Source organism: Crinia signifera, chromosome 4 (genome assembly GCF_055691185.1).
Source record: "Crinia signifera chromosome 4, ASM5569118v1, whole genome shotgun sequence".
NCBI classification, from domain to species: domain Eukaryota; kingdom Metazoa; phylum Chordata; class Amphibia; order Anura; family Myobatrachidae; genus Crinia; species Crinia signifera.
Window position 1 is genome coordinate 143,817,017 of NC_139220.1, and position 19,018 is coordinate 143,836,034.

At 41.4% G+C, this 19,018-nt stretch overlaps 1 protein-coding gene across 2 annotated transcripts in view; it reads left to right on the top strand.

Moving 5' to 3' along the window:
* Window positions 1-19,018, top strand: part of NELL2 (neural EGFL like 2) — a 235,310-nt gene that overhangs the window by 87,232 nt on the left and 129,060 nt on the right. For both annotated transcript variants that reach the window (XM_083182657.1, XM_083182659.1), the window contains 4 exons: window positions 1,241-1,313; window positions 1,411-1,493; window positions 6,288-6,416; window positions 9,784-9,886. In XM_083182657.1, coding sequence (XP_083038783.1) covers window positions 1,241-1,313; window positions 1,411-1,493; window positions 6,288-6,416; window positions 9,784-9,886 — 388 coding nt within the window. The remainder of the gene's footprint in view (window positions 1-1,240; window positions 1,314-1,410; window positions 1,494-6,287; window positions 6,417-9,783; window positions 9,887-19,018) is intronic.

Consider the following 19,018-nt stretch of genomic DNA (forward strand, 5'->3'; position numbering starts at 1 on the left):
GGACAATCGTCCGTGTGGTAGCTTGTATGGGGGCTGAAAGCTGACATCCGGCGACGTCAGCTTTCCGCCCCCATGAGCTGCGTCATGCCCTCATTTCCATGCATACGCCCCGCGTTTGCATGGGAACGCCCATGAAACGCGGGGCGTACACATAGGGAAATGAGGGGATGAAGCCCCTCACTCCCCTATACGCCCCCTTTGCGGCGTAGTAAATTTATGTGCGGCGAATTCGCCTGCACATGCGCAGATTGACCTCTGCGCATGTGCAGACGGAAAACATCGGCGGTACGGCCGCACGCGGGCCGTACCGCTCGAATCGGAATAAGGGCCAAAGTGAGACCCTTTTTAAATATACAAGGCCATCCAATGTGTCCCCAAAGGGTATCAGAATACTTATAACTATTTTAGATATTACTTAGCCTTCTAATATTGTGTAATTAAAGTACATGCAAACTCTTGTCATTATTGGTTTTGCTAAATAGCATAATATTATTTATGTGATGACAAATTATTTGTCTTTTTTTTTTTTTCTGTGGTATAATGGCATTTATTTATTATATAATTGTATGTGGAGTACATGGCACTTACTGGATGTTGAGTTTCAGCATAGTGGTATTTTTGAATAAAGCTGTTATTGTGGTTTCTGCTAATTCATTGGTAAATAACATCTGTTTCTCCTGCCATCAGACAATGTATAAAAATACTTAGAGGCAGATTTTTTAAGCTTGGTGAAGTGATAATGTGGCTGGTACTTTATCACCGGCCAATCAGCTCCTAACTCTGAAGTTACAGGCTTGGTTTGAAAAATGACAGGTAAGAGCTGATTGGCCAGTGATAAAGACCAGACACTTTCTAATTTCACCGAGTTTTATAAATATACCCCTGATTGAGATCTTTCACTTGATTGTATGCAACCCACATCTCTCTCCTGTCTTGCTCCGCTCTGTACAGAATCATTATTTTAGGATACTCTGTGTGCATTTGTTATGTTTGTACTAATTGCTTTACTTCATTTCTTCTGGCTTGCATGTATCACCAGGGTGTAAATCAATATAGTTCTATACTTCAGGGAAAGATAAAGTGTGATTTTAAGCAGTTTTCAGTTATACGCTGTAGATATCCTAATTGGGCTCTGTAACATAGTTAGAAATTGATTTAATAAAAACAATATCCATGACACATTCTACTTTGCAAAGCAGCTATGTGACCGAATGTTTACACTCCGTGTCCTTATCCACAGGGAATCATGCAAGATCTGCAGATTGTTATCATGCCACAAGGCTTCATCTCTCAGTGCCCGGATTTAAATCGCAGTATGTATACTTCTTTATCTGATGTGTTTAAAAAAAAAAAGATAATAACTTCCCCTCTATGTTCAGTAATCTTACATATATGCATTTGTTATTCCAGCATGTCCAACATGTAATGACTTCCATGGGTTAGTACAGAAAATCATGGAGCTACAAGATATCTTGGCAAAAACATCTGCAAAGGTAGGTTGTATATCACGTTTATCTGTATATATATGGCTTTACAATTTGCTTTGTATAAGAAAGATAAAACTACATTTCCTGGTATGCTATTCTTTGGCGGAAACAGCTTGGTAGTAAAATTAGAAAATAAAACATTATAGCGTACATCGGGAAAGTATTCACAGCACTTGATGTTTTCTACATTTTGTTATGTTACAGCCTTATTTCGAAATGGAATAAATTCATTGATTCATAAATTATTTTTTTCCCTTAACATTCTAAACATTATACCCCATAATGACAAAAAGATTTTGGAGCTTATTGCAAATTTCGTAAAAATAAAAAACTAAGAAACCACATGCACATAAGTATTCACAGCCTTTGTTCAATACTTTGTTGATGCACCTTTGGCAGCAATTGCAGCCTCAAGTATTTTTGAATATGATGCCACCAGCTTGACACACCTATCTTTGGGCAGTTTCGTCCATTCCTCATCAGGTTGGATGGGAAGCGTCGGTGCACACCCATTTTTAGATCTACAGAGTCTGGGCTCTGTCTGGGCCACTCAAGGACATTCACAGAGTTATCCTGAAGCCAATCCTTTTATATCTTGGCTGTGTGCTTAGGTTCATTGTCCTGCTTAAAGATGAGCAATCGCCCCAGTCGGAGCTCAAGGATCAGGTTTTCATCCATGATGTCCCTGTGCATTGCTTTATTCATCTTTGCCTATATCCTTACTAGTCTCTCAGTTCCTGCCACTGAAAAACATCCCCACAGCATGATGCTGCCACCACAATGCTGCACTGTAGGGATGGTATTGGCCTGGTGATTCAGCTGTGCCTTGTTTCCTCCAAACATGACACCTAGCCAAAGAGCTCAACCTTTGTCTCATCAGACCAGGGAATTTTCTTTCTCATGGTCTGACAGTCCTTCAGGTGCATTCTTGCAAATTCCATGTAGGCTGCCATGTGCTTTTTTACTAAGGAGTGGTTAAAAATCAGGCCATACCTGTTTCAATAGGAATAGGCAGGAAGTACACAGTCCGCCTCCTGGCCATGTCTTGACCTGTTTGGCTATGCCTTCTCTCTGAGGCTCTGTCCCATCACCTATACAAACCCCATTCCTGGTGGCTTGCTTGGTCTTCCTCTTAGTGCAGTATTCAATGTCACGGTTTATGCTGTTCAGCGAATCCTGTTTAGGATTTGCTGCACATTCGCCGGCATGGACGATTCGCAGCCAGCCCTCCCTCCCTCTACCCCTATTCAACGTGTCAGGGGCTCGCTGTCTCTGATGGCGAATTTGTACCCCCCCGGGCGAATGCCGCGCGGACCTGGGAGGATGGCGGAAGGCAGGAAGATGGCAGCCTCCCTGCCTGCACCGCATGCTGCACACAGCAGCAGGGGGAGAAGGAGGGCTGGCAGGGAGACAGGCAGCAGAAGCTGCAGCCAGAGGAGACAGGGCAGGTGGGGACTTGCAGGGAGTGCTGCACTGGTCCTGCTTGTGTATATGTATGAGCGGGACCCAGCGCAGTGAATATTAATGAGCGGGTCCCTGCCCCCCCCCCCCCCCCCCCCCATGCATACGTTATCTGTAAAAAAATAAAAAAAAATTTTTTTTTTATATATTGATGTGCTGTAAGTTTATAAATTCAAATACTATAATTACTGCTTATTTTGTCACCAAAAAAAAGAAAACCTTTATTTTATAAGAACACATTTCAGTCAGAGGAGTAGCTAGGTGACATGGCTCCCGGAGCAACAGTATGTCCCCCCCCCCCCCCATGACATTTTAGTGCCACTTATACACCCCCATGGTCACAGTCACTGCCCAGCACATTAACCACCCCCCCATGCCCAGTCACTTGCCCGCATTTCACAGCTTCATGCCCAGCACATACACCCCCATGCTCACAGTCACTGCCCAGCAATAAATACACCATACACAATGTAGAACTGGACGGCATTCACTGTTCGCTTTTGGCAAACAGTGAACATTGAATACAGCGAATAACATTTTCGGAGAAAAAGTTCAGTTTCACTGAAAAACAGCCCAGTTCACCGGAAAAATCAGTGAATCAGGAGCATTGAATACTGGCCTTAGACTAGTTCTATCCCATTTCCCTAGAACTACTGTGCACACGCAGTTGTTGGAGACTGGACAGGCCTTAGAATAAATTTACATGAACCTGAAAATAATGTGAAAATTAATCTCAGAAAATTTTTTTTTAATTCTCCAAAAAAAGTTAACTGTCAGTTAAAAATAGAATGCAGAAGTAAGAACAGAAGTAAGAACAGAGTTCATAAATATTCTTTCACTTACACAACTTAATAAATGATTATATAAAAATGTACTAAGGTAGGACTCTATATTTGCATTGTCAAACTCAGCAAAAAATGTTGCTTTGTTAGGAAGAGGTATTTTCTACTGCATGTTCCACTGGTTATGAAATATAATATTCACTTCAGCAGCTATTGTAACTCATACTTTGTAAGATTTTGAGATGCGTTATCCTTTTTTACAGATTCGTTTTTTTTCCCATTATGCCAACATGTAAAATGTGTCTGATTCTAATATGATATGAAAATATGATATATATGTATATTGATCTATAATCAAAAATAGAATACCAGTTCCCAAATCAGCCACTAATTGACAATAATAACTAAATTGAAAGTTTAAAGAACTTATATATTTTAGAACACAAAGACCAAACCCTGTCTCGCTCTTGGTTCTTATAAAATCGTACCAAAAAAAAGACATGGTTTTTTGTAAGTACAATATAGTTGAATTAAATTCACAACTCACATTAATATAATAAATGTATATTTAATACAAGAAAAAAAAGGTACATGTATAAATTAGGTAGCCATCTGAGAGTCATATATTTAAACACAAATTTACTATCAATGATTAAAATAATCTACAGTGTGCAATTTACGGTTTCCATATAAGTCTGATGTTCAATAGGAACTATATAAAAGCAATGGTCTTTATGTAATTATATGGGACCATATACTGTATGGGATTGCTGACCATATGGGTGGCATTCAATCTCGGCTGCTATTTCCACCGGGGGAAATAGAGGCCACCGCCTATTTGATGCTGCCATTTCCGACAACAATAAAGGCAGATACAGACAAAATAGATCCGACTCTAAAACAATAATGACATTTTTTATGACACACCCACTTTCCGACACTCGACAGCCAGAACATTGAATTCCGGCTGTTGAGTTTCAGTCAAGCTCGGCAAAAACAGCCTGGGATTCTGACTGTCTGGGCACTCCGACAGTCGGAATCCAGGATTGAATACCGCCCATAGTCTCTATAAGGATAATTCAATACTGTCAGCAGGGGGGAGAGTAGTAAACATATTCTAATAGATGTTCCAATTATAAATCCCCTGGCTGTTGGGCTAGGTCATAGCCATGCTGGACACTGTGTCCTTGCTCTGCCTCCGTGGGACATTCATCTGCTGGGGCACTGCCGCATCTCCCACCCGCGGTGTAAAGTCGACTAATTATGAACTCCTCCGATTCCTCACCCCTATCCGTTTGTACAGCCTCTTCTTCACACAATATTAATTCATCCCAGTTGGAATTCACCATTACAGACACCTCTGTGTTTTGTGTAGTTGCCATCTTCCTCATAAAATTTGTAATTCATTTTGGGGTAGCATTTTTTTTTTTTTATTTTGACCTTCAATATTTAAAAGATATATATATATATATATATATATATATATATGTGTATATAATTTTTATTTTATTATAGTAAATGGCGGGGTATAGAGTAGACAGCAGTCCCAGTACTATATAAACATTTTAATGATTTCCAAAGTCTTTGTTTGACAGCACCCACTTCTAGCTTCCTTTTTATGTGTCTTGTCCTGTATTAGTCCCTAAATCCATTATAAGTGCTTACCACCCATGATTGCTCATAGACTGTCACATAATTGATTATTTGTACAACAAAATGTGCACATATGCTACAATGAATTGCTGGATTGAAACTAAGATTTGACCCAGTTCTGGCATATACTGCAGCTAGCTTTCCTTATGGTGGATTTATTGTGGCAAATAAATGCTCTTTGTCTAGTGTTTCATTCCTTAAATCCTCTAAGGATACAGGGTCAGCAACATCTAAACAATACTGATCTTTTGAATTCATAGGAAATGTTGAATTTGGAACATGTCAGCTGTGATCTGTGTATGTATTACTGTACAAATTATTTACTTTCAATGACTTTAGCTAACAGCATGCTGTCATGTTATCTCTTCACAGTTTCACTTGCATTTTTCACTGGCTTTCTAAATACAGTACTTTATTGATATTCTTATGGAAGGCATTAGTAATGGAATATACAATAGTAATAGTGGGATCGAATCGGGATCAAATCGAATGGTGCACAAAATGCATTCGATTTGACTATATAGTACAGATCTGTACTATATAGTCTTGCTTGCCAAGACTATTTTTCTACTCGATTTACACTACATGGAAGCGCGCTTTAGAATCGAATCTGCATCGAATGTAGAAAAACCATTCAATGCCCATTTGATTTTCTACTCAAATTTCTATTAAATTTTTGCTTCTATAAGCAAAATCGAATAAAAAACCAGTGCATATCTCACTGTGTGTGCCCTCTATCAGTGTAGTTAGGACATGTAAGATGGTATTGTTGAGTTCATCACTGTTATATGAAACCTGCTATTTACTTTACATGTTACAGATGAATTTCACCCTCCTGAGTATTTTTATGGGTTTATGGGAAATATTGTTTGTGTCATAAGCCTCTCCTCCACTGTTCTTACAGCTGTCAAGAGCCGAGCAGAGGATGAATAGGCTAGATCAATGTTATTGTGAGAGATCTTGCACTGTAAAGGGCAACATATACAGAGAGTTGGAGACCTGGACAGATGGCTGTAAGAAGTGTACCTGCATGGTAAGACCATCTATTTAACGTGTTTACAAAGTTTGACATTTTGTTCCTGCATAATGTTTAATCTGCAATTCATATTTACAAAGTCATTACTTATGACTGAACATAACCGCACACAAAGGGCCTGATTCTGGTTCATTTGCAAAAGCAAATTCTCTCTCTATAGAACAAAGCCATGTGCACTGCAGATGGGGCAGATGTAACATGTGTAGAGAGAGTTAGATTTTTCATGTTATATAAAATTAATTATACAGTATAAAGATAGTCTGAAGCAGTGGTAAAATACAGGCCAATTGATATTTCTATCCTCGGTAGACTGACCTTATGATTATGACTGGCTTATATCACAAGCAGCCTTTGTGATACAGTATTACTGCTTTTAGAGAAAAGTTGTGGGAGAGACTCCCAGTTTATCATGTACTCCATCACACCCCCGGAAGAATAGGTGGCTCTACCACATCCCGCCTCCTTCTTAGTGAAATGGGCAATATGGGAAGAAAACCTATTACTCTCTGTGCTGTGTGGGTATTTACTATATAAGTAACTGTCAATAAATAGACTTTATAAAACAATTATGAATTGTTTTGGATAACATTTTTATTATCAAATTTGCTAATATATAGCTTCACTTTTCACCGATTTTCTGCTATGTGTTAAGGTAACTGGCTCCGCTGTAGCACTGTTTCAGCTAATATTTGACACAGCTGAAGTTGCTGTTTTCAAACCTTATCCCCTGCTGTCTTCCTGACATGATCATTTATTCACTGGCAGGAAATTGGAAATAGTGGCATATTGGTTTGTGCACCTGTGGAATAACATGGTGCCCATATAATTAACAAGTACCAATGATTTACATAAACAATAATTGTTGTTCAATTGTTGTGACTAAATACATTTGTGTAATACTAACTGGAATTGCTAGCCTGCATGTGAAGCTGTATTTTGTGTTTGCTACAGTACAGTATATTAGGTTTTATGATTGTTCAACTCTGTTGGACTAAGGGCGGGATGTATTAATATACATCGCTGCCCTTCTCCTGGCAGCCGCCGCGATGCTGCCGCATATGTACTAACATATGCGGCCAGCATCGGGTTGCGGTGTCGGAGACTTTGATGTGGTCTGCGGGGGTCTCCGTCACATCTTGGCGGCTGCCAGTGTCCACCTGCGTCTCCTCCTCCCCCCTGTAGCCGGATGTCCTCCCGGCTGTGACACCTGCTGGGGGAGGAGGAGATCAGGAGGACGGGAGGGGGGGGGGGGGCGTGCGGACGGCAGACGTCGGGCGGCGATAGAAGCCCATAGGCTTCTATAGGGTATTGCCACCCTCTGCTCATTGTACCCACATTAGGTATACAATAATATTATTGTATGTCCTCAAAAATAGGTTTAACGCACCCCCCCCCCCACACTATCCACGCCAGTGTGGAGTTGATTTTATATAGTGTGGCAAGCCACAGAGCCCGAAGCGTGGCGAGCGCACCGTGCCCCGCAAGGGGATGCGGATTACTTTACATGTATTCCATGTCCCCTCGCGTGGGGCTCGCTGAGCTCGCCACGCTTCGGGCTCGGTGGCTCGCTGCGCTCGCCACACTATATAAAGTCAACTCCACGCTAACGTGGAAAGTGGGGGAATGAAAAGGTCAAAGGACGCGTTCTGCTGCGCTCGCCACGCTTCGGGGTGGCGTGGAGAGTGTGGGGGGGGGTGCGTTAAACCTATTTTGGGGACATACAATCATATTATTGTATACCTAATGTCATGGCATCGCACACGCTATAAAATCGCATGCGATTGCATGAGGTTTTGCAGCAGATGCGATGGCCCAGGGCAGAGAGAGCAGTGAATAAATTACATAGGAAAATCGTATCGCACATCGCATGGCCCTAAAATGGCCCATGCGATTTCCCTACTCAAACTAGCCCGCTAAGCAAATTGCTTAGTGGGCGCCGTTCTAGGAAACAAGTACTGTTTTTATTATATAAAATGCTCAATATGTAAAAAAAAAGCATCTATCATTGATGCCTAGAAAATATAATAAACAAAATAAAATCATATAAACAACTCTATTGGATTACTAACGGTTATTGATTGATTTGGGAAAGAAATAAGTAAAATTGAGGTATACTTATTGTATTCCCGCTTGTTCCTATAGTGCTTCCGTATTGTTATTGTAATCCACAAAGTACCGTCCAATTTAAAGGTGCTGGATAGAGTGGGTGTCCATAAACCTGACTGGGTACAGTGGCCTGTGTTGTTGTTCCACATTTGTAGTTAGTCTATCCTCATGACTGGAGTCCCAAAGAGTAAGCAGGAGGTGGTTTCCCAAGATGCTAATATCCAAATGCACCAAGTGCAGACTGGAAGGTGGAAGATGGAAGGTGGAAGCTGGTTCAAGGCGGGTAGAATCGTATTGATCCCAATATCTGTCAGCAGGAGTGTGTCCAGTCTGTGATACTATCATTATATTATTAGTTCAGATGTCCAAACACTTGCTGCTGCTTCTGGTACTGGGTCCTGGGGATACTGCTGTGCTAAATCTTCTGCTGGGCTCTGTTGGACTAAATGCAATACACAAGGACCTATAAGATGAGTTTTGACATCTTTTGCAAGTTGCAACCAGAATCATGAGACAGACCATCGATGTCACACTTAACGTTGTAGTAACCTGCAAGTTTAATTGGCAAATGAAAATTGTGCTCATCCATGTGCAGCGTAATGTTCTTGATTAAGAACCATTATGCTCCACCATTGTACATGCCCTAAAAGTAGATACTTTTGTGGTTAATGTATTATTAATGAGATGACCACGAAAATTAAATATTACATTGTTAGGGTCTATAGTATGTGAATTACTAATTTTCTAACTTCTCATCCTTAAATTATTTTCTGAGAAGAGACCGGTATCAGGGTTATGATTGATTTCACATTATTTTCTCACAGCTTAAGAAGAAAATAATAATATTAAGAAAGCAGCAACAACCTTAAAATGATAGTGGTGACTGCTTGCATGTTCGAGAAGGTAGAGAATGGAGAACGTGTTTTTAAAAAACTACAACCCCCGCTGGTAGCAAAGCCGAGCGCAGGGCCGCCATCTCTTGGGCTTCAGCAGCTTTCACAGCACCCCTACTACATCTAGTTGCCTCTCCTGATGCTGCGTCCACCCCCGCCGGCCTTACACTTCAGACGCAATTTTCTAAATGATTATTGCTATTAACAATTATTTTCTTCCTATTGATTTTGGCCTTTAGGATATTTCTAATGTCATTATGAGGCATCAATTTATTATGTGACACATCATTTAAATATTCATCCTATTATTCTTTATGTCTACATAATGCCAAGGTAATTTACTGAATTTTATTTGAATTCCACAGAATGGCACTGTTCAGTGTGAAACATTAATATGCACAGAGCCGACTTGTCCAGCATATTCTGCACCTGCATTTGTTCCTGGCAAATGTTGTAAAGAATGCCAATGTAAGTGTATTCCATGCCCAATAGTACAACTCACTGAGCTAGAGCACATTATTTATTGTAAGCATATTGGCAGGTTGCTTTCTCAGTTCAGAATCAAACATACACATACATATACTGTACATATATAACTATTTTATTCATTTGTATTATTAGATGAACTTGTAAATTCCAGATTCTTAAATATATTTATGGATGGACCAGCCATCATGGTAATGTTTGGAATGCTATATATTGGCTATCTGGCCAATGATGTGTTATCAAATCCTTTTTATTGCATGATACCTTGTCATTATGTGCCTGCAAAATTTTATTAGAATATATTGTTAATAATATTGTATTTGTTTCTTATTTTTTTATTGTGATGCTTGCAGTGTTTATTTTCAGCATTTCCATTTTTATATACAGTATGAAAGGTATTCTAGAGTATATATTTTTGGCATTACTGAACCAACAAGGTATATGCACAAATACACAACCTCCTCCTTGCTCATACGCTACTCATTTTTCTATTCTACATTGGACATGATAACTTAGGGGTAGATGTATGAAGCAGTGATAAGGGAGGAGAAGTGAGCCAGAGGAGAAGTGGCCCATGGCAACCAATCAGCACTGAATTAACATCTATATTTTGCATAATATAAAATTATACAGAGCAGCTGATTGGTTGCCATGGGCCACTTCTCCTCTGGCTCACTTCTCCTCCCTTATCACTGTTTCATATATCTACCCCTATATCCCTACCCACTGCTAATGGCAGTAGGGGGAGTAGAGCATCAATGGATATCCAAGTATGCTGCAGGCTTATCTATTGCGGCAGGATCTTTTGCACTACAGGAGGTGGGCAGCTGCTGCATTAAGGGCTGGGGAAGTTATTGGCTGATCCCTTATACCTGCTTTTGCTTCAACCAGGTTCCTAGTGGTAAATCCAGCACTTTGGAGTGGCACGCATATAGGTATTGCAGTGTAACAGAACAGCATAAGACTGAAGGTGCCCAAACATGTTATGCTAACTGCATGCAATGGGACGCGTTCCACCTCACCATTAGAGGTGGTGGAACTCCGTTCCACTCCATTCCCCCTCACTTTAACCCCTGGGTAGGGGGAAGGTAAGTATACCCACCAGACCTGTGTGAAGATTCCCTTTATCAGGAGGCTGGCGTCGATATTCAGGCTGTCAGCATCCTGCCGCGGCTCATTTGTGTGTATTCTCTATGATTACTAGGATGTCTGTCTCATGGTGGCTTACCATGTTATCAATTGTGCCTGTGATAAATGAGAGCATCCACATTCACTATAATTGTGTTATAAAGATATAGTGTGTATCCTTGCTTATCCTTCTCTAGTTCTTGTGGAATACACGTTATATTGCATTGCAGCAGTGTTCTTTAAGATATCTATCACAGGAGCGTGTACATTAAGCCATGCTGGCAATGAAACAAAAAGGCTTCTCTCCGAAGCAAAGGAAATAAATTATTGACACTGCTGGTAGATTCTATTTTTAGTCTTTTTCAAAAATGAATGACGTACAACCCACTGCCTTGGAGAGAGCTTCTGGAATAATAGAGAGCTGCTTACAGCTCATTCGTGACTTAGGCCATGAAAGTATGCGGAGGGAGAATTGTGTTAACAAGTGCAAAACAAAACTATTTTCTTTTATTGTAATAGGTTAATGTAAAGGTAAATGTAATACAGTAGGTAATCATACTGGGCTGTGTTACAGGTTAAAAATTTATTGCTGTGTTTTGCTGAAGGCAAATGTTTGCTCGTGTGTGTGCTACAAAACATGCTGGGCATCTGCAGCGTAAAACCGCCTCCGCACAGTCCTGCTGCTTTACAGCCCAAACAGCCGCACATAAATCCCAGTGCATGGCGAAGGCCCCGGGAATTACTCTATTCACTTCAGTAGGTAAAGATGTTAAAAGTGCTAAAATATACAGTAGTCTTATTAGATGACCAGAAAAATAGAGACTTGTACAAAACATTTCTGAACTCAGCAGAAGCCACACTTTTATAAGTAACCTTTCAAATTTATTTTTTGCATTAAGATGGTAAAGGTGGGCACAAAGTCTACATAGGCAAATTTCAGATTTCCTCCACCAATTTCTCGTCTGTTGCGGACTAAGGTCCTTATTCAGACCTGAATTTGTTCTCAATATACAAAAACCATGTGCACTGCAGGTGGGGCAAATGTAACATGTTCAGAGTGGGTTGAATTGCCAACCAATCAGATTATGTCTGTCGTTTTCTAGGCTGCAATAGAGGAAATATATTATACCATACATAATATGATTGGTTGCTATGGGCAACATCACCTCTCTTCATTTTTAGAAGCTTTAATAAAATTACCCCATAACATCAGTGCTGAGAGGAAACCCTGGTAATCAAGGTAAGAACATATAAACTCAACACTGATGGTTCATGGCCAAAAATGTAGCTCATAACCTCAGTGCTATGAGGTAATAACATTATCCATTACATCATCCATTCTATTTAAATTTACAAATATCTTAAAGGACTAACTGATACAAATAGTTTAGTCCCATGTTAAGAAGGCTTCCACGTTGGTAGTGGTAAATTGCATGTGTTAACATAAGTGGGCATCACGGATGGTATAATGGTCAGCATTACTGCCTCACAGCACTGAGGTCATGGGTTCTATACCCACCATGGCCCTAACTGTGCGGAACTTGTATATTCTCCCCGTGTTCGCGTGGGTTTACTCCGGGTGCTCCAGTTTCCTCCCACAATCCAAAAATATACTGGTACTGTAGGTCAATTGGCTTCCAACAAAATGAACCCTAGAATGTCTGTGTGTGCATGTACATGTGTTCGGGAATATAGATTTTAAGCTCCACTGGGGCAGGGACCGATGTGAATGTTCAACTATACTCTGTAAAGTGCTGCGGAATATGTGTGCTCTATATAAGAAACTGTTAATAAATAAATAATAAGTCCCAGGTGTATCAGAAATTAAAAGTTGGCAGGGTGGTTTGATGTATTGTTACTTTCTGCTGCATATTGTAATTGCTTCATAACAAAGTTAATTGACCAGTCATGTAGGTTTGGAGAGGAGAAGGACAGTGGAGATCTGCTTTTCTGTCACTAGCAGGGGAAGATTACTCTAAAAAATTCCTAGCTCTTTCTAGAAAGTAAAATACATCCCGAATCCTCAATCAGAGGATTCAGTATCCAAATTCCTAGGAAGCAGGACAGACTGACTCTATTTTTAATCTAATAAACCATTTTTACCAGAAGGTTTACCCAGAATCATGTTAAACCTATATACGAGGATTGAGATATGCATCGGGCCAACTGTCCACCCATGATCATTTCCTACATGCTTTAAATAATCTTTGCAGGATTTTTCTTTTATTACAATTACTTTCCAATCATTAGAGTCTTGCTCGGGTTTAAAAGAAGTTGGATATTCAAGATTCATGGCGTGTTTTAAAGTGCAATCTGTTTGTACACTTTAGAAATCTTGCTTGTTTAACAGTATATAACTGTGCCATATCCTTCAACTAATAATCACAATTTTAAAAAGCACACATTTTACATGATTAAAATTGGTGAATATTTGAACCAATGGCTGCCAGTCATTGGCTTAAGATCGCCTCAGTCACCCGGAGGAAAGATAAATGTGGGTGCACCCCCCAATAGATTAATAGATTTAGACACACACAGTACCCGCAGAAGCCTGTGCCCCAAACACACACAGTCACCCAGCTTGTGCCGCCCCACACACACACAACACCGAGCCTGTGACCCCCGGCACATAAGAACACCCAGCCGGTACCTCTGGTTCTGGGTGTCTGTGATGGGTGCCAACAGGCTGGGGCAGTGGTTGCCTGCCAGGGCTTGGGTCATCTACTGAGGGTGATGGCATCTCTGAGGAGTGGTGCCCCCTTCTAGTCAGGATCCCGGCAGCAGTGGCAGAACTACAGGAGGCAATGGAGTCAGCTGCTGCCGGGATCCTGACTAGAAGGGGTACCAAAAACTCAGACTAGTCTGGGGGGACACACCAATATTACCATCTGTTCTGTGTTCACATTGCTTTTTTTGAGGGAGCTTGGTCACACCACATGCTTGGTCATACACTTCCTCTCATACCAATGCTACAATGCGACCCTGAACAAAATATCATATTTAAAAAGTGGTGAATATTTTATATATTGATAGTCCAACAATGCAGACTGGGAAGACACATTAGCAAATGTCCTGCAGCTGACTCTTTAGGGTGAATTGAATTCATAGTCATGGAATACCTTCAGGTAAAGGCCTCAAAAACCCATAGGGGTATGCAGAAATGGGTGACATAATAGAGGGCAATGTGCAAAGGCAAATGTTGTCAGTTGAAGTGACCAGATTAAGTGATACAAGTTGTGAATTACCATATATACTCGAGTATAAGCCTACTTTTTCAGAACAGTTTTTATGCTGAAAAAGCCCCCTTCGGCTTATACTCGAGTGAGGGTCCCACTTGAGTCAATAAGTTTTCCCAGTTTTTTTGTTGTAAAATTAGGTTCCTCGGCTTATATTCGGGTCGACTTATACTCGAGTATATACGGGTAGGTAGACTGACCAGAACTGTGATGTAAAATTATTATTTATTTATCAAATAAAACAAGTTCTGCTTATACTCAACTTTCCAAAGTTTAATGTCCTGTCAGATATCCTGTAATGAGCTGTTTAGAGAATGTCCAGCCATTTTTCCTGGAGTCACCTCTCATGACCCACACAGAGTCATAAGCTGGAAGCTGGTTTCAGGTACTGATGCCGATGCAATCAGATCAGCCCATGTTCAGAACTGATTTCTCTCTGCAAGACCCCAGAATATATACTGTAGCAAAATAAAATCTATCATCCGGGTATGTTTGTCTAGGCACAATTTTTGCCCCAAATATGTTCTCCTATCATATACCGTCTAGACAGGTCCGATTTCATTCAATGGAACGATCACCCCATTATCTCACGTACAGTGTCCATGCAGAACAATGATAGGAAATGTAAAACTTTCTAACCAGTATTCCGATCTTTTAATAGTTACACAGATGGCAAAGGTTAAAAACAACTTATTTCCAATCTGTTAATGGGCACTCAGTGACAGTCGCTATTAAAAATGAGAAGCACATGAAAAATGTACCATTTATATATGTACTGTATTGGGCAAAGCACAGTGGAGTCTAGCAACCATTTTCAGTATCACTTCTCACAGCACAAATCATGTAGCGAGAAACAGAATTCCCCTTTTATTTATTATTTTATTTATTTATTTACAGTTTTTTATATAGCGCAGCAGATTCTGTTGCGCTTTACAATAGTAGACAGTGATAAAACAAACTGGGTAACAGACAGACTTGGGGGTTAGAGGGCCCTGCTGCAAGCTTACAATCTATAGGGATATATGAGGGAAACACAAGGACAGGCATTAGTAATAGCATAGCAGTCCCACCAAGTTACAAGTCCAGAAGGGAAGCTATATAGTACATAAGTGCCTCAGAGGGTTATGCGTGTAGAACTTAAATATGATAGGCTTGCCTGAAGAGGTGAGTTTTCAGGGAACGCTTGAAAGTTTGGAGGCTAGCGGAGAGTCTTATTGTGCGTGGAAGGGCATTCCATAGGATGGGAGCAGCCCGATGAAAGTCCTGTAATAGTGAATGGGAGCTAGTGATCCGTTCAGAAGAGAGACGCAAATCTTGTGCAGAGCGGAGTGGTCGAGATGGGAGATATTTTGTGATAAGTAGAGAGATATATGCTGGTGCAGTATGGTTAATAGCTTTATATGCTAGTAGAAGTGTTTTATATTGAATACGGTAAGATACAGGTAACCAATGGAGGAACTGGCAGAGTGGATCAGCAGACAATGAGCATCTTTCAAGGAAGATCAGCATAGCAGCAGCATTTAAAATGGATTATAGTGGCGAGAGTCTGTTCTTGGGAAGACCAGTTAGGAGACTATTGCAATAACCGATTCGGGATATAATGAGTGCATGGATAAGAGATTTAGTAGAGTCTTGTGTGAGATACGGTCGTATTTTGGATATGTTTTTTAGATGCATATAACATGATTTGGAGACAGATTGAATGTGGGGAACAAAGGACAGGTCAGAGTCAAGGGTGACCCCTAAGCAACGAGCTTGTGGGGTAGGCATAGGTGTGCGCAGCCCATTTTAATAGGGGGTGCACCATTGGAAGTGCATGTCTATCACCGTCTACTGGGCATCAATGAATGAATCATTTCCCCCACATACACACACACTAGAAATAGGGATAGTGTGCACCGAAGGTGCGCAGCAAAAATTTACAACGTAACGCCCATTACACATTACAGGTATGTCACAAATGCCCATTACACATTATACCAAACACCATAATGCCCATTACACATCAAATAACATACCGTAATGCCTATCATATATTATGTCACATAAGTTCAGCTTACCTACATGCTTATTGTCAGGGGTTACATGTTTATTGCCAGAGTTTCTTGCTCAATACCAGGGGTTACATGCTCATTGCCAGAAGTTTCTTGCTCAATGCCAGGGGATTATATGCTTCTTGCCAGGGGTTTCATTCTGGTTGCTAAGTGCCATGAGGGAAGTTACATGCTCATTGCTATGGGTAGTTTCATGCTCGTTTGTACATGTTTTTTGCCTAGGGGGCAATTATATGTTTGTTGCCAAGGGGACCTACATGCTCATTACCCAGGGGTTCAGGCGCATAACTAAAAGTTATGACACAGATATGGGAAGTGTGTGGATAAAAGGTGCCTCAAAAATACTGGGGTAGTGTCACACACACAAACACAGAAGTAGGGGATGTACCATATGTTATACACAGGATTGGGGTAGAGGGTGCCACAGACATTTGGGTAGAGAGGTACAGGGGTCACGCCCTGGGCATAAGGGGGTAGAGGGACAAGGATGGGGGAATGGTGTCTCATACACACACATGGATAGGGGGTTGAGCAGGGCCACAAACATAGAGGAGGGGGGTAAGATGGGATCAGACACCAGGGAAATTGTGTCTGTGACCCCATCTACCCCAGAGGAAGGGGGTAGCAGGGGACAAGGTGTCACACAGGTGAAGGGGGTCAAACACCAGGAATGAGGTGGGGTAGAGGGGGTCACACACAGATTGTATTGTAGAGGAGGTCACATACAAAGGAAGGGGGTCACACACAGAGGGGTTGGTGGGTACAGCGATCCTGGGGTACTTAACATTCTGTGGGGGGAGTTGCAGGGTGTCAGGAAGGCTTGAGAATCCAGAGGCTGGGCGAAGGGCTCCAGGAGAGGCTCGATCTCTGCACCACAGCGCTGCCCGGCTTCAGAAAACATACCAGTGAGACCTGGCCTCTGTGCAGGAATATGACTTGGAGGAACTACTTCCTCCAAGGTGCGGCTGTGGGAGGACGGAGTTGCCGCTTCCCCCATAGTGTGAGGGAAGATAAGTTCATTTAAACAGCGCTCCAGCCGAGTAGCGATCGCGATGGGCGCGCGCCGCGCTGAGGCTGAGCTCCACTGACAGACACTAGAGGTCATGTTGACCTCTAGTGTCTGTCTCCTCCAAGGTGGCAGCCATCTTTGGAGTGGCCCCCGCAGGCAGAGACTGACAGAGACTGCGTCGCCAGCTCACCACTGCTGCCAGCGCCACAGTCTGGGGAGATATCGAGGATGTAGCTGGTGAGGTGTTGATCATTAGGGGGTGCCTGGGCACCCCCGGCCCCCCCTGTGCGCACGCCTATGGGGGTAGGGTAGATTGTTGAGTTGTCAACAGTGATGGAGATATCAGGATGGTAACTGTTCTTAGTTGGCGGGAATATAAGTAATTTTAAAGCACCTTGTACATATGACATACTGTTTTTATTTTTTTACTTTAGATTTTGTCATTTGCAGCAATGCTGCTCTGAAGAAAGCCGTCACATCACCCCACAACTAAACTAAAGTTGTTTTCTATTTTATTAGTTTTGTAACCTTAGAAAGCAACATCATTTTATTTTAGATATTGCTTCACCACTAGAATGTATAGTTGTTTCCTAATAAGGCATTAATCTTATATTAGTAAAGGTTGTAGCTGAAGTTATGCATGCTTATAAATTCTACACTAGTTCAAATTAATCAAATGGTTTATTTAATTTGTTTTGGGATCAGGAATATTTAAATGTTTCAGAAGGGATTAATGTATTTAAAATTAATGACTATGCATGTAATGATTTCAAATTGAATAATTAAGATATTCCAAGGCCACAGTAGCATCATAACTATGTAGAATAGTAAGTTTTATTAGCAGTATTGTAAATGCAATGGGTTAAGTTATTTTAGGTCAACATAAGAATTTTGGCAGTGACTATGTTGATGTTCTTCATGTCTACATAAATCTTATGTCAACATGATAGATTGTCAACCTAATGTCCCTGGTGGCCCAATGATCACTTACCTGTTCCTGGCGGTAGTGGTGGCACAAGTACCATGTTCTAGGTCTCACTCATGATATGGTCAAGACTTCCGCTGCAGGCCTGCAAGCTGCAGTACTTCTCCCTTATTCCTACCCTAACCCTAATCCTCCCCCAGTGCCTCACCTCTGCTCCACCCCAGCAATCAATCAGAATCTACTTCTTATTTATTTAGCACCTTCTAGATAATAAATAGATAATAAATAGAATCAGATTTTTGACCGTTGCAACATCAGATCTTCAATAGAACTCTCATCATCTTAGTTATATCCTCTCTAATTGTAGGGGTTTATTTACTATGTATGATAGAGCCAGTGAGCTGACTGATTGGAAAGCTCTGTGGTGGGATTCAGTATTAAATCCCGGCTGTCGGGATCCCGGTGTTCAGAATCCCGACACTGGAATCCCGATCGCCGAAATCCCGACAAGGGGGGGACGTGGATCGCCCCCCCCCCCCCCTTGCGGGCTCGCTGCGCTCGCCATGCAACGGGCCCGGTGCCTCGCTACGCTCGGCACACTAATTTGTTTGTTTGAGAAAGTGTCGGGATTTCGGCGATCGGGATTCTGAACGCAGGGATCCCGACCGCCGGGATTTACACTGCATCCCCTGTGGTGGGGGGTTAATCGCCCCTATTATTTTGGCATTTATAAAGGCATACAGTATACTGGATTTTTGTTCA